We start from the raw sequence: 24,627 nt of genomic DNA on the forward strand, positions 1-24,627 counted from the left end.
GAGAGAAAGATCATCTCTCCTTTCAGCATGGCTTCTGTTAAGTAGAGCAGTGCCTACCCACCTTCACATTCTCTAGTACTTGGTTCTGGGGCAGAATGAATGTGTGGAAAAGAGGAAGGCATTAAGATACCATTCACCAGATCAGTGTCCTGGGAACCTTGGGAGAGCTTGGCTTGGAAGAGCCCACTGATCTGACAGTGATCTTCTGACAATTTTGCTTTGTATTTACTTTCTTTTTTTAAATTTTTAAAAATTTCTGTCCTTTTGAGACAAGGTTTTGCTATGTAGTTCAGGCTGGCCTTCAACTCAGTTTATAGCCCAAGCTGGCCTTGAACTTTCCAGTAATCCTCCTACCTCAGCCTCTTGAGTACTGGGATTACAGGCCCGGCCATTGCTTTATATTTGAGGAGTTTGTATTGGTTGGGTGATGGATTGAACCTACGCCCAGAGTATGCTTGTCTCCACCAGGCCGAGAGTGGTCTGACTGGTCCAGTGAGTTGCGGATCCCAGGAGATGAGCTGAAGTGGAAATTCATCAGCGATGGGTCTGTGAATGGCTGGGGCTGGCGCTTCACAGTCTATCCCATCATGCCGGCCGCAGGTAAGGGAAGGGCAGTGGCCGGGACGGTTTGGCAGGCTGTGAGTGTTCCCCGTGCAGCGTAGGTAACTTCAGTCGGCCTACTCCTGGTGTGCTGGGAGAAAACATTACCAAACATTTTGTTGGGGCAAGGATCATACCACAGAGAGCCACCTCAGCCTTTTCTCTAGGGTCTCTTAGCATTCTGTTTTCTCCCAATGGGGAAAGCTTTTGCTGGTTGCAATTCTTAAAGCCAGTGGTTTACACTTGAAATGTCAGTGTGAAGAGTGTGGCTCATGTGGATAGTTGTAGTGTGGGCACATCTTTTATTGATACGTTCCAAATGACCTAGTCGGTCCAACTTACAGATATCTCCTTAGAGGGTGGCCCCTCCCAAGTCACATTCAGGGACGTTCATAGTGCTCCTTCGCAGGCCCCAAGGACCTCTTGTCTGATCGCTGTGTCCTCTCCTGTCCATCAATGGACTTGGTGACCTGTCTTCTGGACTTCCGACTCAATCTCACCTCCAACAGAAGCATCGTCCCTCGCCTTGCGGCCTCGCTGGCAGCCTGTGCGCAGTTGAGTGCCTTAGGTAATGGTGCCTTCGTAGTCACGTTTGTCTTACTGGCTAGGAGGAAGCAGTCAAGCAGTCAAGCGTCTGACACTTCTGTCTGCTCTTTTCAGCTGCCAGTCACAGAATGTGGGCTCTTCAGAGACTGAGGAAGCTGCTCACAACGGAATTTGGGCAGTCGATCAACATAAACAGGCTGCTTGGAGAGAACGATGGGGAGACGAGAACTTTGGTAAGGAGCACTGTAGTACAGTTTCTAGGTATTGGGCCCTTTGGCAATAAAATGTTGCGTTGTCATGTAAGCCAGTAGATCATTGAGTAGAGTTGGGAAATTTCCGCTGGGCATGATGAGGCCTTTGTCACCTCCCGCCTTTTTCTTCAGTTACTGTGTAGACTGAGTTCAGGTTGAACTTTGGTGTTTTTTAAAAACTCAGTGCATTAAAAGCTCTGAATGTGGGATGGTGTTTGTGGACCATCTGAATGGCCACACCCCCTGTAGTGTGCTGTGTGAGGTGGTTCGTGCCCTTCATCCCACTGTATCAACAGGAACTGCTCCCGGCGGGGGATGGTTTCCTGAGAGTGGCTTCGCTGAAATCAGAACCAAGCGTTCTGAGACAAACAGTCATGCTCCTCTTTTTTACTGTAGTGCATTGTCCTTTTAGTCTTTACTTAGAATTTCAATAAGCATTTCTTCAGTTTTTATATTTGTTATTAGTACATGTTTGCAGTACTTCAGGATTACATTCCTCATGGGGAGTTGGTGTTCTCCCTAACCCGTCTTAACTCTTCTTTCATCCCTTTACCCTTCCCTCAAGAAGCATCTTTTAAGGTGGAGCAGTACTAAAATAATGAAACCTTTGGCTCATGAGAACAAAATAAACAGGGAGCGCACCTGCATTTTGAATTCTGCAACAGCATATTGTCTTACTGTGTTTAAGAGTTTCACAGGCAGCGCTCTTGCGGCTTTGGTGAAAGGGCTTCCAGAAGCTTTGCAGAGGCAGTTTGAGTATGAAGATCCTATTGTGAGGGGTGGCAAGCAGCTGCTCCATAGCCCATTCTTTAAGGTAATGCTTGACTTACTTTTAAGGTGGTGGGAGAGCCACTGAGAACTGTTAGGGGCACTGTGTTCTAGGCCTTTTGAAGGCAGATGTTGGCTGTTGCTGAAGTTGAATATAAATAAGCTTAATAAATGACTTTGTGATCTGAGGCCTTATAACTCAAGCCATTATCTAATTATTAGCATGCCTTGAAATGCACAAGTCCTTTTGTTGGTTGACATACTGCAGCAGTTGTTGGATCCGAGAGCCTGTGCTTACAGTGCATCTCTAGGAACTGTTAGGATAATCATATTACTGGTACAATAAGGAGGAGCTCCTGAACAAGCATCCTCAAAAGCCCTGGCATGGTGCTGGTGACAAAGCAGAATATTAGTGCATTTCCCAGTGACACTGTGTTTTTGAATGTTCGGTGGCTGCAGGTACTTGTAGCTCTTGCTTGTGACTTGGAACTAGACACTCTGCCTTGCTGTGCCGAGACGCACAAGTGGGCTTGGTTCCGACGGTACTGCATGGCCTCTCGTGTTGCTGTGGCCCTGGACAAGAGGACACCATTGCCCCGTTTGTTTCTTGATGAGGTACTATTATATGTTATTTTGGAATCACTTTTGTAGTGCAGAAAGATTTTTAAAATTTAGATATAGTACCAAAAGATGCCAGTATTATAAGATACAAAAAGCTTTCTTTTGCCAAGAAATACTGTAAATAAGAAAAACCATGTAAGTGAAAATAAGTGAACTAACACCATGAATTTCAATTAAAGTTTATTTTTAGTAAACTAATGATATAATGATACCATCCAGTTTTTAATATCCTAGACTTGATATAACATATTGATTTAACTTATTAAGTATAAAATTGTAATATTAATGTTGGCATTCCCTCATAATTGCCTTGGCAGGGATTCCTTCTGTCTTTTCATCTTAATATTTATTTACTTTATTCTGGAGATGAATGTTTGATTCATAATCTAATTATAATGTTTCCTAGGTGGCTAAGAAAATTCGTGAGTTAATGGCAGACAGTGAAAACATGGATGTTCTCCACGAGAGCCATGACATTTTTAAAAGAGAGCAAGATGAACAACTTGTGCAGTGGATGAACAGGTTATTACATCAGGAACAAGAAATCGTGTTGCATGTGAGAGAAAGAGGTTTCACGTGCAGTTCTTTCAGATACCTAATGCTCTCTTAATATCTCTTGTAGGCGACCAGATGACTGGACTCTTTCTGCTGGCGGCAGTGGGACCATTTATGGATGGGGTCATAATCATAGAGGGCAGCTGGGAGGCATTGAAGGTGCAAAAGTTAAAGTGCCCACTCCTTGTGAAGCTCTTGCAACTCTCAGGCCCATACAGCTGATTGGAGGAGAACAAACACTTTTTGCTGTGACAGCTGATGGAAAGGTAAGGATGCAGTTTTGGTGTCAGACTGTCTAAAGACCAGGACAGTTATGGCTCGGTGTTCTGTTTGATTCTTGTGCATGTAAGTTTAATAGTAGTTTAGATATTGCTAGAAGCAATTATAGTTCTGAATATTCCTGTATAGTGTTTAGATATATTTTATTACTTTAAATATTTTTTTATTCTGAAGTACATCATATATGCAAAAGTATTATAATTTTTGTTCACATATCATTATTAAATGTATTTTTATTTGCTGTTGTAAATGCTGTCTTTTGAAAAAGTACACAGGTTGATGTGTAGAAGTAGCTGATATTTTTATATGCACTTTAGGTCTGATGTTTCCTTTTGTTTTGTTTTTGTTTTTTTTTCTGGTACCAGGAATTGAACTCATGACCTTGTGCTTGCCAGGCAGGCGCTGTGCCACTGAGCTAAATCCCCAGCCCAAGGTCTGGTGTTTTATATGGACTTTAGATCTGTTTTCTTTCTAATGTGCTTTAATTTTTTTTAATATTTACTTATAGAGAGCCATAATCTGAAAATAAATTTTGTTTCCTTTTTTGTAGTTTAATCTCTTGTGTTTTTCCTTCTGGGTAGGTGAAAGGGGATGAGTAATGCCAGCTGGAAACGGAATATAAACTGAGGCAGGTATAGGGCTAGGGCACGTTCTTGTTGGGGTTTGCACTGTGGAGGAAGCACAGTGATGAGAGATTTTGCCCTTTTTTATTAGATGAAGGATATTTCTATTCATAGATGGATGAATAAGAATATCCTTCTGTTTCTATTCGTGAGTAGGTGTTGATTTTTGTCAAACACTGCCTTTTTTGAAGTGTTCCTTTGCAGATCTCCTTTAGAGGATTAAGGTAGTGAATTAGTGAGGGATTTTCTCATGTTAAACAAGCTTGCCTCCTTTGGATAAACTCAGCTTCATCAGGATGTGAAGGCCGGGGATATAGCTCAGCTGCAATAGTGCCTGCCTGGCAGGTGTAAGGTCCTGAGTTTGATCCCAGTTCCTCCCCAAAATAAATTTATAAGACGATGTGTTTTATGTATTTTTGGTTTATATTTGTGAATATTTTGCTTAGGATTTGGGAGAGATCCATATTCATGAGTGAGACATCTTCATATAAGGTTCCTGTCTTACATACTCCTTGTCTGGTTGTAATACTGTGTTATCTGTTTAAGTTTTAAAAATATATTATCTCACAGTCTGTCTGTGTCAGGACTCTAGAGGTGGCATAGCTTAGTCCCCAGCTCAGTCTCTCACCAGGCTGTTGTCATCCTAATGCTGTACAGGATAGGAGTCCATTTCTTGTGAACTGTAGAACATGTGACAGCTACCTTTATGAGCACGAGCACAGGAGAGGAAAGGAAAATGCAGTAGTAAGATGGGAATTCCAGGAATGTTCTGAGCAGAAGTGGTGCTGTACCGCCGTTGCCATATCCCATTCCTCAGCAGCAAGTCTTAGGGTGCAGCGCACATTCAGAGAGGAGCGTGTAGCCCAGAAGCAGAAGCATTGGCAGCTGTGGTAGAGGCACACTTCCGCCATGGATATATGGTTTTAGCTTTGGAAAGGAGCTGAAGTATATCCATTTTTTTCTGTTCTCTGGAGACTTTTGTGTCTTTTAGTTAATTTCCCTGGTGCTTTAACATGCATACAATCTGAAGTTGATTAGCATTTTTTACCTTCCTCCCAAACAGTGAAAACACTGAACCTTTGTTATCCATTGCTTTGGCTCTAGCCTCCCCCGCCGCCCTGCTCTCATAGACAGTTTTGCTGTTGTTATTTTATGGAGACCATTTTCCCCCGGATTTATGCAGATGTTACATACATCTGCTCACTGCTTGTCTTACATATATGCATTCATTTTTCCCTCTACTTTTAAGCATATCTCTTTCAATATCCTTTAGTGAGGTTCTTTTGCTGGTTAAATCTCTGGTTGTTTTTGTTTGTACATTTGAAAATATCTTTATTTTAGGGTAGGATTGGCAAACATTTTCTGTAAAGGGTTTAAATTTTTTTTTAAAGTTTTACTTTTTTTTTTTTTCCGGTACCTGGAATCGAACTCACAACCTTACGCTTGCCAGGCAGGTGCTGTGCCGCTGAGCTAAATCCCCAGCCCCTGTAAAGGGTTTAATAGCGTTTCCAGCTTTGCAGGCCATATGGTATCTTGCAACTATGAAAGCAGCTGTAGACATTCTGTAACTGTGTAGAGATGGCTCGTTCCGGTAGAACTTTATTTGTAGAAACAGATAAGGGACGGGATTTTGCCCGTGGCCTCTAATTTGCTAACCCCTGTTGTAGTGTATCAAATTTTCAGTTGACAATTACTTTCAGTTAATCTGTTAAAGGTTTTATTTTGTGTTTTGGCTTTCATTGTTACTGATAAGATATTAATAGACCAGCGTTTACTCTGATGGAAAGTCTTTGGCTGCTTTTAAAATCTTTCTTTGATAATGTGCAGTTTCACTACTCTGTGTGTATGTGCATGTGTGTGTTTAGATATCTACTTCTGTTTATTTTTCCCAGTCTTTATTTTTTTGCCAGGGTGCTCTGAGAATTTGTCTTTTTAACAATTCTGATAGGTTCCCAGACATTATTTTTTCAAGTATTAACTTCTTACATATTCTCTGTGTGATCTTTTCTTGAAACTGATTGATCTTAGAGTAAGTAAGGTCTTTTCTTTCTATCTCTGAGCTTCTTTCATATTTCCTCTTGGCTTTGTCTTTCTCTGGTATATGCTGGGTAATTTCTTTAGATTGATCGTTCAGGTCTCTAATAACTTGCCGTTTAATAGTTTGAGTTTTGGATTTCTATTTTTTTTTAGTTTCTGGAAGCTTTACTTTGGGTTGTTTTATATCCTTAGTAGTCGTTGGGTGTACTGTTAAGCTTTTTATCTCTTTAGATGTAATATTCTGCTTGCTGTCAATTACGTTGTCTTCTTTCCTTGCCAGTGGTGTAAATTTTTAAATATACGAGGTTACCATTTTCCCTGGAATTTACATAGAAATTATTTGGGGCCAATTTTGAAAGCACTCATCCATAGAGAATTTATAAACCTGGGATTTTAACTGGCTAACCTAAGTTACTACAAATTTTCTCTCTGAGGATTATAGTCCATAGGTAGTGTAAGTTCACACTGAAAACCAACTTGAGTGTCAGTTTTTACGGGTGTGAATTCTCCAGGAAGACTCAACTCCCTCCCCCCAGTGCGAAGACCATGAAAGGTGACTTTCATTAGTAGTACTGTACACTGAGGGTGTCGCGCTTTTCTACAGTGCTCTTTGAGGTGGTGCCTTATTGCCGCCCCCCGCCCCCAGATCTTCTAACCTTTCCCAGAGGAAGCTGGACTGAGGGCTCCTGCGTCCACCTGAGCTTTGGCTTCACTTCCCGCTTCAGCCCCTGCAGTCCGCTCACTGTTGTGTCGGTGCAGCAACACACGTGAAGAGCGTCCACGACGGTCATTTCAGGTTCTCCCCAGAGGCGTGTGTGCCGCACTCAGAAATAGCAGTCCAGTCCCTCACTCCTGATTGATTAATGACAAGGATGCTTTGTGTCCTCAAACGGTTCCCATTTAGGGTGAAAAAACAGTGTTTTCTACTGTGTAAGTGCTGCCTTGCTGAAATACTAAAATGTATTTGTAGTTTTTCTGTAGGATGTTTGTGTGGATTTCAGGGATTTACATATAGACGATGATTAAATCTTTTTCGTTTTCTTGGTAGTAATTGTAGTTAGTATTCTAGAAATAGAAAAAGCTTTAGAGAAAAGACCTTATTTTTAAAATGCATAAATTTGGGATTTGTAATGGTCATATAACTTTTTCTTTTATTTTTAGAGCTTTGATAGAAATGTGCGTACTAGTCAGCCTTCTGGCACTGTAACGAAATGCCTGAGATAGTTACCTGTAAGAGGGAAAGTTTATTGAGATCACAGTTCTGAGCGTCGCACTCCAAGATCACGTGCACCCATTGCCTGGGGCCTCTGGAGTGCAGATGGCAAGGGTAGAGACCGCGTGGGGAAGCAGACTGCCTTCTAACAGAGACAGAGAGCAGCAGGCAGACTCCCACAGGTCCTTCCAGGGACATGCCACTAGCCCTCGCTGCCTTCCAGTAGTACCATCCTGGAGGACACCCAGCCCGATTAGAGCAGTGTACAAAGTCTTAAAGTTTACTGTGATTCAAAAAAAAATTTTAAATTTAATCACTCTATGGTAAAAATGTCTCTAAGTTGGATGTGGTGGTACATGCCTGTAATCTTAGCTACTTGGCAGACTGAGACAGGAGGACTGCAATTTTGAGGCCAGCTGGGGCAGCTTAATGATATCCTCTTTGCAAATAAAAAATAAAAAGGGCTGGAGATAAAGCTGGGTGTAGAGCACCCCTGGGTTCAGTCCTCAATAGCCTCTCCTCAAAAAAAGAAGGCTAGAACACTGATTAGTTTTGTTCATTATTAAACATAAGAATATTAAGAGGAGAATCTGATGTTGCTGTTTTTCTCTCGTCCTAGCTGTATGCCACTGGCTACGGTGCGGGTGGCCGACTGGGGATTGGAGGGACAGAGTCAGTGTCCACTCCAACGTTGCTGGAGTCCATTCAGCATGTGTTCATTAGGAAGGTGGCTGTGAACTCCGGAGGAAAGCACTGCCTTGCCCTCTCTTCAGAGGGTGAAGTTTACTCTTGGGGTGAGGCCGAAGACGGGAAGTTGGGGCACGGCAACAGAAGGTACTGCGGGAAAACAGCATTTTCAGTGTTACGTTTTCCTTTGTTTTAATGCTGGTCCAGGGTACTGGCACTTTATTTTTAAGAACAACATTTACATAATTACTCAAATAATGTTTCTGAGTCATTTGCCAGGAACAGGTCGATGTGCCAGTCTGTGGGTTTGCCTGTATGACAACTGTTCGAGGAGAAAAAAAGTCAGTGCTAGGGTTTTGAGTTACTTATGTTAAGCTTCTTTGTCCTTCTTCCTCAAATGGCCCACTGCATCACATTTGAGATTTTGTGTGATATGCATAATACTTCAACTGTAAATACAAAGGAAATGGCAGGAGCAAGGGGGAAGGATGCACAAATGATAGCACTTTTTAAATAAAGGAACCAAACCTACTTATTTAAAAAATCAATAGCAACTACCAACCAAGTCAGAGTAACAGAGACCTTTCCTATCTTAAAAGTAGCTAAACAAATTAGACAAAATACAACAATTCTAAAGACATTACCTGTCAGGCAGCAAGTGTAGTATGTCCTGAGAAATGGGAAACAGATAAGGCTAGTTCAGAAATTTTCTTAGTGGCACCTGCGGTAGCACAGGAAGAAGAAATGTAGGTAGATGCTAGAAGCTCCCATAGTGTAGAGAAGACAGAACTGGAAGTCCAGGGACATCAGTACATCTAGATATGCAAACCCCAGGAGGGAGAGGGCTGTACAAAGAGAGAACTCAGAACCTGCAAAGCCAGGTTCCACAATCACCTGTGTGAGGTCAGGGGAAAGACTACCCAAAAGGATTAGAAGAACAGTCCCCAGAGCTCACATAGGGTATAAAATAAAGGTCCCAGAAATCTCATAATCCCATATGTTAGAGTGCTAAGAATATTGTTGCCTAATGCTAGGGAGAAATAATCACACATACTCTTTGTTGCCGTGATCACCATCACCAGAGCATAAAAACAAGACTGGAAACACAGTTTATAAATAAAGTATCACGGCAATCAAAGCACAAGAATATTGTTGTGACTTTAAATAAATCAATTCCCTAAGAAGTTAAACTTTATAATACCTTGTATTTACTCAAAAATTGCCAGCATGCAAAAAAACAGCACACAACCCATATAAAGAGAAAAATCAAGTTAGTTGAAGCTAACCCAGAAATGATACAGTGGGAGGTGATAACTTTATTAAAACAACTATTTTAAACTACATGTTGTATCTTCAAGAAGTTAGAAAGAAACTTGAACGTGTTAGGTTGAGGCTGGAAGTATGTAAATGCCCAAGTCAAAGCCTTAAAGATGAAAAATGCATCAGATGGGATGAGTGGCACATGTTTTGTGGAAGAGAACATGAAGGCACAGTAGAAACTGTACCGAGTGAAAGACAGAGAAAAGGAATACAGAAATGAACAGAACACCAGGGAACTGTGGAAAAATCTTAGAAGGCCTAAGAGGAGTACAACTGGAGTCACCATGACCTTAACACCCACCTTAGGGTACTATAGTAGAGAAGGACAAATGTAGCTCAAAGTAAGTGGAAGAAAGGGAATAAGAAACATTGGAGCAGGAATCTGTAACATAGAAAACTGAAAAAATTAGGGTCAACCAAAGGAAATAAAATCTGATTCTCTAAGGAAAATATAATTTGCAAAACCTCCATTTACACTGATACAAATATACTACAAATTACAGTTTTCATCATACAGAGCATGCAGATATTAAAAGGTCACAGAATATACCAACTTTATGCCAACAGACTTGACTTTTTAGGGGAATTGGACAAATTCCTAAAAAGATACATACATATTCTCTCAGAAAATAAATTTCCTGCAAACATATCTCCAAGATCCAAATACTAGTGATTTCTCATATATATGTAAGCTAACAGATAGTTCCAGTTCCTAACACACTTTTTCAGAAAATTGAAGTAGAGAGAATGCTCCCAAATTGACTTTTGAAGATAGCGTTACTCTTTTTTCAAAACCAAACTCAATTATCAGGAAAATGTAGACCAACTTTTCCCAAGAACATAGATGTAAAAATTCTTGACTTTTGGAAATCAAGTCCAATGACATACAAAAGAATAATACAGTGTGGCCAGGAAATTGCAGGTTTGATTCAACATTGGAAAATCAATCAGTGTAAAACAAATCAATCATATGGTATCTAGGTAGGTGAAGTGGCAATAGCGTTTGGTAAATTCTGTGTTTCTGATAAAACCCTCCAGCATTGTAAGGATAAAAGATTCCGTCCTTAACCTGATGAGAGACATCTCTATTAAACCTAGAGCTTATGTTCTGCTTAAGTAGTGTCAGTTTTAGGAAGAGACAAGGATGTCTGTGGCTGCCACTCCATTCTACAAGTACTGCATGTGTAATAAGTGCAGCTCCACAAAATGTACAAAGACATAAAAGGCATCCAGATTATAAAGAGAATTAAAGCTGTCTTTATTTGCAGATAATATTATCTGTTCAGAGAATAGGATGTACCTCCAAAACACTACTAGAACTAATGTTAGTTTAAAAGTATGGCAGAATACATGATCCATAAATAAGTCATCTGTATGTCTTCGTACTTGTTTCTGTGTAATCAGAAAGTGAAATTTAAAAATACCATTTGTAATACTCTGTGTTCACAATTGAAATTTTCATGGATAAATCTGACCAAAAAAATATGCATGACCCATAGAGAGAAAACTACACAATATTAGTGAGAATACTTAAAAAAAACCCTAAAATCTTGGAGGTGTATTGTATTTATGGGTGAGAAGATTCAGCATTGTTAATTTGTTTATCCCCAAATACCTAGATTCAGCACCTTCAAAGACATGCCTGACATGAACCCTTATTTTAGAGCTGCAGGAGCCAGCTATATAGTGTTGGTATTATAGGAGTAGATCAGGTAGTCCAGGAATAGAGCCACAAATACTGGTGAGATGAATATGGAAAAAAATAACACAGTTTCTAATAACACAGTTTTCAAAAGTGCAGAAGCAATTTATTAGTTTTGAAAAAGTGAAAAACTATATAAGAAATGAACTTAAATTTACTCCTTGTACCATATCTAAGCATTAATTCAGAATGAATAATAGTAACCAATGTAAAATTTAAAACAAAAACTTCTAGAAGAAAACATGACAAAGATTTGCAGTTAGAACTTCAAAACTATGATTCATTTTAAAAAATATGATGAATTGTATTTTATAAAAACTATGAACTGTATTTGAAGAGATTGAAAAAGCATGCCACCAACTAGGAAGATACTTGAATCACATAATTTGACTAAGGTCTGATACCCAAAATATATGGAGTTTTCAAAACTTAGTAACAAGTTTGTTAATCCTGCTTGTCACAAATGCTAGTGATGTTCGTACTTTAAGACTTCTTAAATGAATCTTTGTTTCAGTAAAGGGTCAGGTAGTAAATATTTTAGGTTTTGCATTTGATATTTTTTTAAAGTAACTCCTTAGGTAGGAAGTTTGGGTTCAGATCTGAACAGTTCTTAGGGACTGGCTTAATAATTACTTGGTTGGGAACATGTGTTTTAAGAGGTGGACACTGACTAAATGAGCAACACACAGGAGACATTGTGTTTAATGTAGTTAAAAATATTTAGGAAGAAAAGAGCATTTCTAACGTTGGTGTCTTTTCTCACAGTCCGTGTGACCGTCCTCGGGTCATTGAGTCTCTGAGAGGAGTTGAAGTGGTTGATGTTGCTGCGGGTGGAGCCCACAGTGCCTGCGTCACCGCAGCTGGAGACCTGTACACGTGGGGCAAAGGCCGGTATGGCCGCCTGGGACACAGTGACAGCGAGGACCAGTTAAAGCCAAAGCTGGTGAGGAGTCACCACAGTGCAAGGCCCAGGCCCAGGCCTAAGTGGCTGCTTGCTCGTGGTATTGAAGAGGTTGGGGGGCTGCCAGGGTCATATATCAGAAGTGTGCCCCACTGTGTTCTTTTTAATTTAGGGTTTTTGACTGTAGGCTCATTCTTTATAAGTAGGTTTTCTTTCTAATGGAAATAAAAAACCATCTTGGCATGTATTCCTTCCATGGGTCATTTAAATATGGTAGTATTTGAAATATCCTTTTATTTATACAGTTTGACCCTTGAACAACATGAGTTTGAATTGTATGGGTCCACTGAAATTGCAGAATTTTTTTCAGAGGGTGGCAGCTTGTAATTTGAAAAATGCTTCTCAGGAAAACTATATAACCTAGACACAGCAAAAAAGCTGAGAAAAAGACGTCATCAGTGCATAAAATATGTGTACATAATAGTCTGTGTTACCATTTGCACTACAAAATATTCATAAGTCTGTCATGAAAAACTAAAATTTAAGGGTGCAAATGTAGCTCAGTCGTAGAGCACTTGTTTAACATGTACATGTACGGGGGCCCTGAATTTGAACACCAGCACTGCAAACGAAGTTAAAATTTATCAAGAAAACTTACATTTACAGACTGTCTGTGGTGCCATTTGAGGTTAAGAGGAATGTAAACAGATACAAAGATGAGGCATTCAATCATAGCTGCATAATATTGACTGTAGGACATACTGTACTACTGTAATAATTTTATAGCTACCTGCTGTTGCTATTACAGTGAGCTCAAATATTGTGAGGATGTTTAAAACATGATACTGTCACCTACAAGTTAGTAGTTCACCTGGCCTTTTAATTGTATATCATAATAAAAGGTGATCTCTTGTGGCTCGCATATCTTTTATTGTTCATAAAATATGTATTAAAAAGTATGTGTTAATGAGCCATTTAAGTTATAGTAAGGCCGATGTATGCGACATATGTCACCCCATTGATCACCGGGGTGGATTGGGCTGATCTGGCTGGCTAGGCAGAGGTCCCCTTCTTCCCCTACTGCTCCGTGTGTGTCCCTCCTGAAGCTGTGTGCTCGATTGAAGAAGACGACCACCCTTGATAGAAGAGGACTGTTTCCTTGGTCGAGGGTATATGAGTAGCTATGTTCCCCTGCTAGAACCTCCAGACCAGCTGTCAAGTTACAGTAAGGCCTCTGGTCAACAGCAGGGTATTGGTAGTTAAGTTTTTTGGGAATCAAAAGTGTTTTGGGAATCAAAATACGTGGATTTTGAAAACTCTCCTGTTTTGTTCAAGAGTTAACTTTGGTTGGGGGCAGTCCTGGGGATTGAATCCAGGATCCTTTGCACTGAATTACATCCCCAGTCCTTTCATATTTTTAATTTTGAGACAGGGTCTTACTAAATTCTAAGTTACCCTTGCTGGGCTTGAATTTGGAATCTTCCTGCCTGTCCCCTGAGTGCTGGGATTACAAGCATGTACCACCATGCCTACCTACTTTAATGATAAATACTGCTTTGGACGTTGGAAAATGTTTTGGCTTCTAGAAACCCTGTTGTTTTTGATGATAAAAGGAGTGAATGAGCAGCCTTCAAGGTGGTACAGGGTTGGTTCCTGCAGTTTAGATTTGTATAGTTCACATAGAAGAAGGTGTTTTTTGTTTTTGCCTCTTAGGATTATTAAAATTACCTGGTTCTTTATGGAGGCTTAAGTCACAAGGAAAGAGGAGCAACACTGCAAAGCCTGTCACTTACACTGCTTCATTAGGTGTGATTGGCTGACCCTGGCCCCTTTTCCTGAAGGTGGAGGTGCTGCAGGGCCACCGTGTGGTAGATATCGCCTGTGGGAGTGGTGACGCCCAGACCCTCTGCCTCACTGATGACGACACCGTCTGGTCCTGGGGGGATGGGGACTACGGCAAGCTCGGCAGAGGAGGCAGCGACGGCTGCAAAGTGCCCATGAAGGTATTTCCCCCTGGTGCAGCCCTGGATCCGTCACCGCTGCTTCCCTCTGTGTGCTTCTTGGGAGCATTTTAACCTCACCTTTGCCTACTTTGCGGAAGATATTTTGGGTAATCATGTAAAAAGTGAGTGGCCTCAAGGCGTGAAGACATTTTAAGTTCTGCGTGTACTCTCTTGGTAATGGCGGCAGTCCAGCAGGGTGCTGCAGAGCATCTAGTTTTATTTAGCATGTAGACCTACCTGTTTGAGGACTGGATAAGACATTGTTCCTGTCACTTCAGTTTATGGTGGTACATAGGTGTGCTGTGTTGTGTCTAGAGCTCGCGGAGAGGATTGTGTTCGGCTGGGTATCGTAGCCACTTTCTTATCACTGGGACAGAATATCTGACATCGAGAAGAGGTTTGTTTGCCCTACCATTTCAAGTTGTAGTGCATGGTTGGCAGGCTCAAATGCAGAAATGGCATGGTAGAAGCGCTTGCCTCAGAGGAAAGATGGTCACACCACAGTGGCAGGAAGCAGAGGGAAAAAGGAAGGAGACCCAGTCTTCCAGGTCAAACTCCTGGTGCCCGCCCCCCCGCCACACTCCACCTCCGCACATCACAGTTAGCTGTGGACTCCTCAGTGGACTAACCTGATGACGAGTATAGCACCCTTGTGATCTGGTCGTCTTCCTCCAGCCCCAGCTCTGATCACATGAGGCTTGTAGAGGGCATTCCAGATCCAGACCAGCACTGGACACGTCCCACGAGAAGCCAAGGGCAGAGGTTATGTGGCACCCCGTGTCTGCAGGCTGGGTTAGGGGTCTGTTGCATTGTTCTACATGGGCCAAGTGACTAAGCAGTTTCTTAGCTTTACCAGACTGAATTTTGGCCGTGTAAGTGGGTGGTTGAGATTAAGGGAGTTGACATGTTTAAGTCACTTACCCATAGCTTTGTGGCCTGCAGCACGTGCACACTGCAAGTGTAGTTGAGATGCTGTACGTAGACTGGGGAGCACGGGTCTGGTGAAAGGAACCCAGGCCCCAGATTGCAGGTACAGAGCAGAGCGGCCTGTGGCGCGGAGGGCCTACTCAGAGGGGAAAGAGCTGAGCCCGGCTTTTAGCTTTTCTTCGTAGAGCTGTGCTGCCCGGTGCAGTGGGTGTTGGCCACATGTAACAGTTCAAATTTAAATCAACTGAATTTAAATAAGATTAAAGTTCGTCCTCTAGGCCCACTGATAATGTTCAGTGGCTCCCCTTTCATCTCATCTAGTACAGGTAGATGGTTTTGCAGCCACATTGTGCATTACAAAGGGTTTCCACATTTATGAAAATCTATTCTGTGTGCTCTTTCTTGGCCAAGGAAGACTTGCTGAACACTAGACAGGCTGGAGGAGGAAGTAGTTAACCATAATGATGGGCCTGGCGGTGGGAGAGACTAAGAGAATGAATTGTTAATTCAGATTAAATACAAGAACACAAGTGTTAGGACGCTCACAGAGAAAATAAGAGCAGCGCCTATTGGGTAAGGAGAAGTGATCAGGAGGAAAGTGAGTGCGGAGTGGAGGGTTGGGCGCCAGGTGTGTGGTAGGGGAGGCTCAGGGCAGGCCTGCACTACTGAGAGCACAGGAACTCGGCTGCCTCAGACAAGTGGACAAGACCCAGGTGCCCCCGCCACCCCGTCCTCTGTTGCCTGTTGCCCCCTTCCTGTGGAGCTTAGGGTCTGAGAGAGGACTAGGGATTGTGCCTCCACTTCCATCTTGAGGGGAGGATTGCAGCTTCCCTTGTGAAGTGTCCCCTTACTGGTGACCTGCGCTGGGTTCCGTTGCCAGCGTACCTGCCGCCAGTCACTGCCCCTGTTCGCTTCTTGAGAGTGCGTTGGTTAAGTAGAATATGATTTTGAGTTTTATGAAATACACTCTGTGTGTGTGTGTGTGTGTACACACTGGGGATTGAACTCAGGACCTTGTGCTTTCCAGGCAGGCACTTACACTGCTGAGCTATATCCCTAACCCTTACTAAATACTCTTACGGGTTTTCAGAGTTTCTGCTGGAAATGGTTAAATCTCAGTGTGGTTGCAGTAGTCAGCAGTGATCTTGATGGAGTTCATCTAATTGGACTTTCCTCTCTCTAGATTGATTCTCTCACTGGCCTTGGAGTGGTTAAAGTGGAATGTGGGTCCCAGTTTTCTGTTGCTCTTACCAAATCTGGAGCTGTTTATACTTGGTAAGCTTCTGTTTATTTAATCCCACCAAAATAATATTTTTAATTGAACGTATATTAACCACCCTTCAATAGACTGGAGTATAACTTCCCTGCAGCAGACTTTTTTGCATCCAGGTGTTCAGGGCTTGCACCAGGATGGTGGCAGAGTGGGGACAAGATATCCTTCATTTTGGAGTTACATGCTGTCTTTGTGTGCAGGGGCAAAGGTGATTATCACAGGCTGGGCCACGGATCCGATGACCACGTTCGAAGACCTCGACAGGTCCAGGGACTTCAGGGGAAGAAAGTCATTGCCATTGCCACTGGCTCCTTGCATTGTGTGTGCTGCACAGAGGATGGTACGTCAGAGGCCCAGTGTTTCAGGACTGAGGGCTGTAAATCTGAGAGGGCTGTTCGGGGATAATTCTGTTGTAAAGAGGGAAGCGGTACTAGGGGCTTGTGCTGTGTGCTGTGTGCTGAGGCTCCATTGGTAGGCAGAGTTTAGGCCCATTGTCTTCAGCCGTGGGTGTTACACCTGTGAATGGAGACTGTTGGGTGGCTGTAAGGAAAGCGCTAACAGAGCTGACTGCAGTGTGGTCCTCACACAAACCTGCTGCAGAACGGTCCCCAGCTGGGATCTGGGTCTTAGGCTTGGTCATGCGCCTGACTCCGTGTGCTATGTGTACACTGTGACCCTGCTGAGACCTGCTTTCCTCTGGGATGAGTTCAGCTGTTACACACTGGGTTGCAGTAGGGTGGAGCTGGTGGGTGAGCTGGTGTCCGTATAGTGTGCTGACTGAGTCTTTCAGGGATATATCAAGAGATGATACAGGTGGATCAAACTGTGACTCTGTTTTGAGTTTCTTGAACTACCATATGGATTTCCCTAGTGGCTATGCTAATTTACGTTTCCACTGACAGTGTAGTAATGGTTGCTTTTCCCCAGGCATTCTCACCAGCCTTTCTTGTTTTGTATTCTTGGTGATAGCCATCCCGATTGGAGTGAATGCAATCTCAGTTTTGATTTGCATTTCCCAGATGGCTAAAGGCGAATGTTTTTTCATGTACTTAGTGTATGTTCAGCTATTTGTATTTCTTTTCTTCAGAAGTGTCTGTTCATTGGCCCATTATTAATTGAGTTAATTGCTTTGTTTTTTTTCAGTTCTTAATATATTCTGGATATTGATCCTTTGTCAAAAGAGTACCTGGAAAAGATTTTCTTCCATTCTGTAGGTCTTTACTCTGTCAGTTATGATTTCCTTTGCTGTGTAAAAGCTTTGTAATCTGATGTAGTCCCCTTTGTCAACTCTGTTACTTCTTGTGCTCTTAGAATCCTTTTGAGAAGGCCTTTGCCTGTGCTTATGATTTCAAGCTGGGGGGCTAAAGCAGGATTGCCATGAGTTTGAGGCCAGCCAGAGCTACATAGTAAATTCAAGGCCAGCCTGATCCTATGTTTCAGCAGTTTTAAAGTTTCAGTTCTTAGGTCTTTTGTCCATTTTGAAGTGATTTTTGTATAGGATGAGAGATAGGGTCTAGTTTCAGTTTTTACAGATTGGTATCCAGTTTCTCAGCATTACTTGTTAAAGAGGCTGTCTCTTCTCTACCATATTTTTTAACTCTTTTGTCTGATCAGATGGTTGTAGTTGTGTGGGACGTTTCTGTGTCTTCCATCCTATTCCGCGGGTCTGTGTCTGTTTGGTTACTGTGGCTGGGCAGTGTGCTTTGAAGTCAGCTGGCATTACCTTTTTTGTTCAGAATTTCCTTAGCCAGTCCTGGGTCTTGTATGTTTCTTTATGAATTTTAGGAATTTTTTTGTAGTTCTTTGAAGGTCACAGGTACTTTGATGGGGATTGCATTGACTCTATAGATCACTTTCAGTAGTATGGCCATATTAACAGTATTTGTTCTGCTGATCCATGAACATGGAGAGTCTTTCTGGTGTCTTTTTCAGTTTCTTTCTTTCAGTGGTCTATAATTTCTCTTGTACAGATTCTTTATCTCTGGTTAGGTTGATTCTAGGCATTTTATTTTGGAGTTACTGTGAATGGAATTAATTTCCTGACTTCTTGCTCTGCAGATTTGTGATTGGTATATAACAAAGCTATTGATTTTTACGTCCTGTTGAATTTATTTATCATACCTAAAAGGCTTCTGGTAGGTTTGTGGGTTTTTTTTGAGACAGTGTGTCTTGCTATAGAGATCAGGCTGGTCTTGAATTTCCTATGTAGCTCTGGCTGACCTCAAACTCATGGCAATCCTGCTTCAGCATCCCAAGTGTGAGGATTACAGGCATGTATCACCACAGTTGGCTGGTAGAGTTTTTAGGGTCTTCTAAGTAAAGGTTCATACTGTTTATAAATAATCTGACTTTTTCTTTTCCTGTTCGTATCTGCTTTATTTCTTTCTCTTACCTCATTGCTGTGGCTAATCAGATACTGTAGTGAGCAGAGGTGGAGACAGTGGACAACCGTGTCTCATTTTTGATTTTAGAGGAAATACATTCGGCTTTATTTCATTCAGTATGATGTTCTATAAAGGCCATATATGTCGAGGTAAGATCCTTCTGTACCTGTTTTCTCCAGAGCTTTTATTATGAAAGGATGTTAAATTTAATCAGCGACCTTTTCTGCATCCATTGAGATGATCATGTGATTCTTATCCTTATCTCAAAATGTGTTATTTCTCCTTCAATTCTGAAGGATAGATTCACTGGATACAGTAATCTAGGTTGGCACTTACTTTCTTTCAGACCTTGTAATACATCATTCTGTGCCTTTCTGGCCCTCAGTTTTTGCTGAGAAATCTGCTGTTATTCAGATATGTTTGACTTTGTAAGTGATTTGACATTTTTATCTAGAATATCTTTCAGTATTCTTTTTGTTCTAGTCTTGTTTGGGGCTCTAAAGTCCTTCTCTACCTGGTTATGCATACTTTTTCAAGATTTAGGAAAGTTTCTATTATTTCACTGAGTAGATTTTCTATGCATTTAGTTTTCATCTCTTTATCTATTCCAACAAGTCAAAAACGTTGTCTTTTAGTCATGTCCTAGAGGTTTGCCAATTTTTTGTTCATAATTTTTCAATTTATTTTTTTTCTGTATTACTGTCTGAATGTGATAATGCCTACCTTATTGTTAAGCCATGACATTTTTTCTGTCTTCCATATGCTATAAGCCATCTGAGTTCTTAAATTTGATTTATCCAGCTTTCCATTTCTAGGATGTCTGTTTTGTTTGTTTTATTTCCAGAATCTGTCTCTGCTGAAATGCTTATTCATATTTTGAGCTGTCATCTTTATTTCATTCACTTCTTTATTTGTATCCTCTTTGAGGTCATTGACCTTTTTTTATAAGGATTTAATTTTTTTTTTTTTTTTTTTTTTTTTTTTTTTTTGGTCATTTTGAGACACAGCTTCATTATGTAGTTCAGGTTAGCCTTGAGCTTACTTTGGAGCGCAAGCTGACCTTGAACTTGCAGTGGCCCTCCTGCCTCAGCCTCCCAAGTACTGGGATTATAGGTGTGCACCACCACCAGTCCAGCTTTAAAAAAATTTTTTTTATTAGTACATAATTGCCATACATAGTACTCACATTTATCATTGGTAATTTGCACCTGTGCTTAATATAGCTTAATTCTTTTTTTCCCCGTTCACTTCCCCTCCCTTCAATATTTCTTCCCCTCTCTATTTACAGAAGCTTTGTTCCGGGGGCTGGGGATTTAGCTCAGTAGCACAGTGCCTGCCTGGCAAGCGCAAGGTTGTGAGTTTGATTGACCATACCTGGGGGGCGGGGGACCAAAAAAAAAAAAGGAAGAAGCTTTGTTCCCATTTTCTTCCTTTCATTCTTTGTTTTTTGTCTTTTTGAGGCAGGTTTTCTGCTATGCAGTTCATGCTGGCCTTGAACTTACTTTGGTAGCCCAAGCTGGCCTTGAACTCACAGCAGTTCTCCTGCCTCAGCCTCCCAAGTGCTGGTATAATAGGTGTGTACCACCATGCCTGGCCATTCTGTTTTTTAAATCCCTTTTCCCTTCCTTGTCTTCTCCCTCACTCTTCCCTTGTTCCCCTTCCCACTTGTACATGTTCTTTCTACTTGCCAGTGTCTGTCCTCCGTTTTCTTCTTTATTTACCCTTTCGGTTTCTCATACAAGAGAAACAATGCGATGTTTAAACTTGTGTGTCTGTTATGGTTTGTGTCTGGGTGTCCCCCAATGCCTAATGCAGTCATGGGGTGGGCTTCTAGAGTTTATGATTGATCCATGGTCCAATGCTGGGATTATGGGTGCGAGTGCTACACCTGCCCTGGGGCAGGTAGTCTGCATACAGTGTAAGGGAGGGAAAGAGGCTGCTTGCTGCTACTCCTCCCCGTGTGCTCTTGTTGCTTTTGCTGCCTTCCACTGCCATGAACTATTGCCCTCTGCCATGTGCCACTCTGCCTTGGAGCCAGCTGAGTATGGACTGAAACTGCTACAAACTGTGAGATAAGTAAACCTTTCCTTCTTTAATTTTAGGCATCAAGTATTTTGTCCGAGCAATGAGAGAAAAATAACTAAGACAATTTGGTACCAGGAGTGGAGTTGTTGCTGTGATTGCATCTGACCATGTGGCTCAGAAGCCTTTGGAAATGGCTTGTGGGAAGTGTTTGGAAAGATTTGGAGATTCGTCCTGAAAGAGAAGCACTAGAATGTCTTTGGCTGTTCTGCATGGGAGATTGGCTTGTAGCCCTCTTTTTTGGTTGGATCCTTCTCTGGTTTTGGTTTTAGGGTAATGGTTGCTTCTAGAAATGAATTTGGTAGTATTGCTTTCCTTTCAATTTCATTAGAGAGTTTGAAGAGTGGTGGCATTAGATCTTTTCTGAAGTTCTCATAACGTTCAGCAGTTAATCCATTGGTACCTAGGTTTTTGTTTGTAGTTTTTAAAAAATTTACTTCTTTAGTTTTATTGCCTGATATTTGGATCATTGGATGATATTTGGATATTTGGATTATTTGCCTGATATTGATTATTTAGAATTTTATATATTCTTGATTCAGCTTTTATAGATCATATGTGTCTATAATCTGTCTTTTTCACCTGGATTTTCTATTTTATTAGAGTGTAGGTTCTCCAAGTAAGTAGTAATGATCTGATTTTCAGCAGGATCTGTTGTGATCTCATCCTTTCCATTCCTAATTACATGAATTTGGGTCTTTTCTTTCCTGCTTTTGCTAAAGTTGGCTGAGAGTTTGTCTATTTTATTTAATCTTTCAAAGAACCAACTCTTTAATTCATTGATTATCTATATTGTTTTCTTAGTTGCATTAATTTCTGCTCTGATTCTTATGATTTCTTGTATGAGCTTCAGGCTTAACTTGCTCTTCTTTTTCTAGAAGCTTAAGGCTCAACATTAGGTTATTTATTTGCACTCAGTCTTTTCTGATGTAGGAATTTACTGCTATAAATTTCCCTCCTAGGACTACTTTCATTGTGTCTCGTAAGTTTCGATATATCTATTGACATTATAGTTTAATTGTGGAAATTGTCTAATTTCTTTAGTTTTATCTATGACCCATTTGTTGTTCAGGAAGGTGTTACTTAACTTTCATCTGTTTATGTAGCTTTTGTGGTTTCTTTTGCCATTGATTTCCAATTTCATTGCACTATGGTCTGACAATAGACATGGGATAATTTCATTCAGTTCCTTTGCATTTACATAAGCATGTTGTGTGAATTAGTATGTCTATTTTCTTTTCCCCCCAATACCAGGAATCGAACTCATGACCTTGTGCTTGCCAGGCAGGCACTGTGCCTCTGAGCTAAATACCCAGCTCTAGTATGTCTATTTTAAAGAAAGTTCTATGTGCTGCTGAGAAGAATGTATGTTGTGTTGTTGAGTGGAACACTCTATAGATATCTTCTAAGACCATTTGTTAAAAGGTTTGGTTCAGCTCTGATTTTTGTTTTTTTTTTTGTCTAGTTGATCTGTTTGTGACAGGGGAGTACTGAGGGTCTTCCATTATAATTTATATATATATGTATTTTTTGTTTGTTTGTTTTTCTCTCTTCCTTGTAGATTGTTCCCTTAACAAGTTGTATAGTGACCTTCTTTGTCTCTCCTGATCAGTCTTAGTTTGAAGTCACATTTTGTGTGCAAATACAGTAGCTCCTGCTGCTTTTTTGTAGGTTCCTGTCACGTGGAATACTGCTTTGCGCCCTTTAACTTCCAGCCTGCGCATTTCTTTTTGAGTTGGACGTTTCTTACATGCAGCGTGCTGTTGGGTGCTGCTTCCTGATCCGCCTGCCCGTCTGTTTCTCTTGATGGTTATAACTGATGGGAATTGACTTGTTTTTGTCAACATATTATTTTCTTGTTGTTGATTCCCTTTTTTGCCCTTCTGTTTAATTGCATGCAAGGCAGGCAATTAAAGCAGTTGCCCTGCCTGCGATTAAGTAGATTCATTTTGTTGGTATTCTTGGAATTGTCTTCATTGTCTTTTTCTAGAATATCCTTCCCCATTCTTGGAGTGCTGGTTTGGTGGTCATGAATTTCTTCAGGTGTTTTTTGTCATGGAAGTATCTTACTTCATCAATTTTGAAAGATACTTTTGCAGGGTACATCAATCTGGATTAGTGGCTGTTTTCTTATAGGGCTTGTAATACTTCAAGTTCTTCTTGACTGAAGACTTTGTGTTGAGAAATCTGCTGTGATTCTGTTGGGTTTTCATTTGTAAGTGATTTGTTTCTTTTCTCTCTCAGCTTTTAATGTTCAGTTTGTGTGTCATATTTCTGGGATCTTGACTATTATATGCCATGGTGTTTTTTTTTTCTCATTGTAGCTAATTGGAGTTCTAGATATCTTACTTACCAGTATGTCAGATTCTTTTTTCCTTACTTGTTAAGTTTTCTGCTCCTACTTCTGTGAACAGGATTTTTATGCCCTTCGTGCTTCTTTTGATTTTTCATTGATTCCAGTTCATCTTCTGTGACTCTGCTTCGCACCATCTAGCAGGTATTAGATTGATTTTTCATGGTCCCTTGCTGTTTTTAAGAAGTATTTCATTTGATTATTGCTAACTATAACCCTGTTTTCTAGATCTGATATTCTGTATTCCCATTGGCTAATTATCCTGTACATACTTTCAATAGCATTTTTAATCTCCTGGGTATCTATTTGAATCTGTTTTATGGAACCTAATTCTTTCCTATATTGGACAGTCATTATTTGCATCATTGTCCTAAGGTCCTCGCTTGTTTTTATCTGTTTCTACTCTAGATTCTGTAGCCATGTCCTTTATTATGGTCATCACCTCTTTAATTATCTGTGTAATTCTGGTGTTTTGTGTTTTTAATAGAGACTCATTCATTTGCTTTGTTACTTTCAGTGGTACCATTTCAGAAAGTTCAGCTGGGTGGATTTTGATTTCGTCTACTTCAGTGCCTCTTGGATTTGCCTTGGGCCAGCTGGAGGAGAGGTGTTGCATCTTGCTTCTGTGTTTTTTCATTTTTATTTGTTTTCTGCATTGATGCCCATAAATTGCCTATGGTAGGTAGCTTCATTGCTAGTATTGAGACCTCTTTAGGAAATGACTACTTTTCAGAGATGTCTTCTAGACTTAGCTGGCTTTTGGCCTTTGAGTCTCTCCAGGATCCTGCCTCCTCTATTTCTTAAGGATGAGTTGGTACAGCCTGTTTGACCTGGAGTATAGTTCTTTGGTATTGGACTGTAGTATTATTTATTTACCCTAGACTTTGCAGGGATTGTCCTACAAGGAAAATCAATTGATCACAGCAATTATGTCACCTTGGCTAAAGTAGCAGCATCAAACATAGACTGAAAAAGACAAACTGTGATAACTAATAGTTTGCTACTTTTAACCCTGTGTATAATATTTATAGTTACATAACAAAATCTAAGACAAATGAGAAGATTATACACAGTAAATATGCACTCAATATAGCAATGTTACCCTAAGGGGAGAAAATTAAAAGGGAGAAGAGGAAAGAATAGAGAAATAAAAGAAAAAAATTAGAAGCAAGGCTGAAGGACAGAGGAAGATTACTCAAGTTTAAAAAACTGGTGAAGGGGCTGGGGATTTAGCTTAGCAGCACAGCGCCTGCCTCGCAAGCGCAACATTGTGAGTTCGATTCCCAGTACTGGGGGTGGGGGAAACTGGTGAAGAAAACAGGAAAGAAAGAATAAATGAAAAAATAAAAAGAGGGACAAAGCAAAAAAAACTACAGATATGTTCACCCTCACAAAGAAACTAATACAGTCAGTGAAAATAAACACAATCTTAAAAAAGTAGAACGAAGCTTCTGTGTGGTTTCTAGCATGGCTCTCTTTCGGCGTGTGTGCAGTGGTGGCAG

At 40.8% G+C, this 24,627-nt stretch overlaps 1 protein-coding gene across 6 annotated transcripts in view; it reads left to right on the forward strand.

Annotated features, from left to right (window-relative positions):
- The window catches only part of Herc2 (HECT and RLD domain containing E3 ubiquitin protein ligase 2), a 184,367-nt gene that overhangs the window by 143,556 nt on the left and 16,184 nt on the right, over nucleotides 1–24,627 (forward strand). For all 6 annotated transcript variants that reach the window (XM_013507678.1, XM_005410402.2, XM_013507680.1 and 3 more), the window contains 12 exons: nucleotides 469–600; nucleotides 1,010–1,168; nucleotides 1,261–1,379; nucleotides 2,086–2,211; nucleotides 2,625–2,780; nucleotides 3,193–3,308; nucleotides 3,409–3,607; nucleotides 8,113–8,327; nucleotides 11,968–12,145; nucleotides 13,945–14,106; nucleotides 16,217–16,308; nucleotides 16,507–16,646. In XM_013507678.1, the coding sequence (XP_013363132.1) occupies nucleotides 469–600; nucleotides 1,010–1,168; nucleotides 1,261–1,379; nucleotides 2,086–2,211; nucleotides 2,625–2,780; nucleotides 3,193–3,308; nucleotides 3,409–3,607; nucleotides 8,113–8,327; nucleotides 11,968–12,145; nucleotides 13,945–14,106; nucleotides 16,217–16,308; nucleotides 16,507–16,646 (1,794 nt within the window). The remainder of the gene's footprint in view (nucleotides 1–468; nucleotides 601–1,009; nucleotides 1,169–1,260; nucleotides 1,380–2,085; nucleotides 2,212–2,624; nucleotides 2,781–3,192; nucleotides 3,309–3,408; nucleotides 3,608–8,112; nucleotides 8,328–11,967; nucleotides 12,146–13,944; nucleotides 14,107–16,216; nucleotides 16,309–16,506; nucleotides 16,647–24,627) is intronic.

Source organism: Chinchilla lanigera, unplaced genomic scaffold (assembly GCF_000276665.1).
Source record: "Chinchilla lanigera isolate Chin_1 unplaced genomic scaffold, ChiLan1.0 scaffold00132, whole genome shotgun sequence".
Taxonomy (NCBI): Eukaryota; Metazoa; Chordata; class Mammalia; order Rodentia; family Chinchillidae; genus Chinchilla; species Chinchilla lanigera.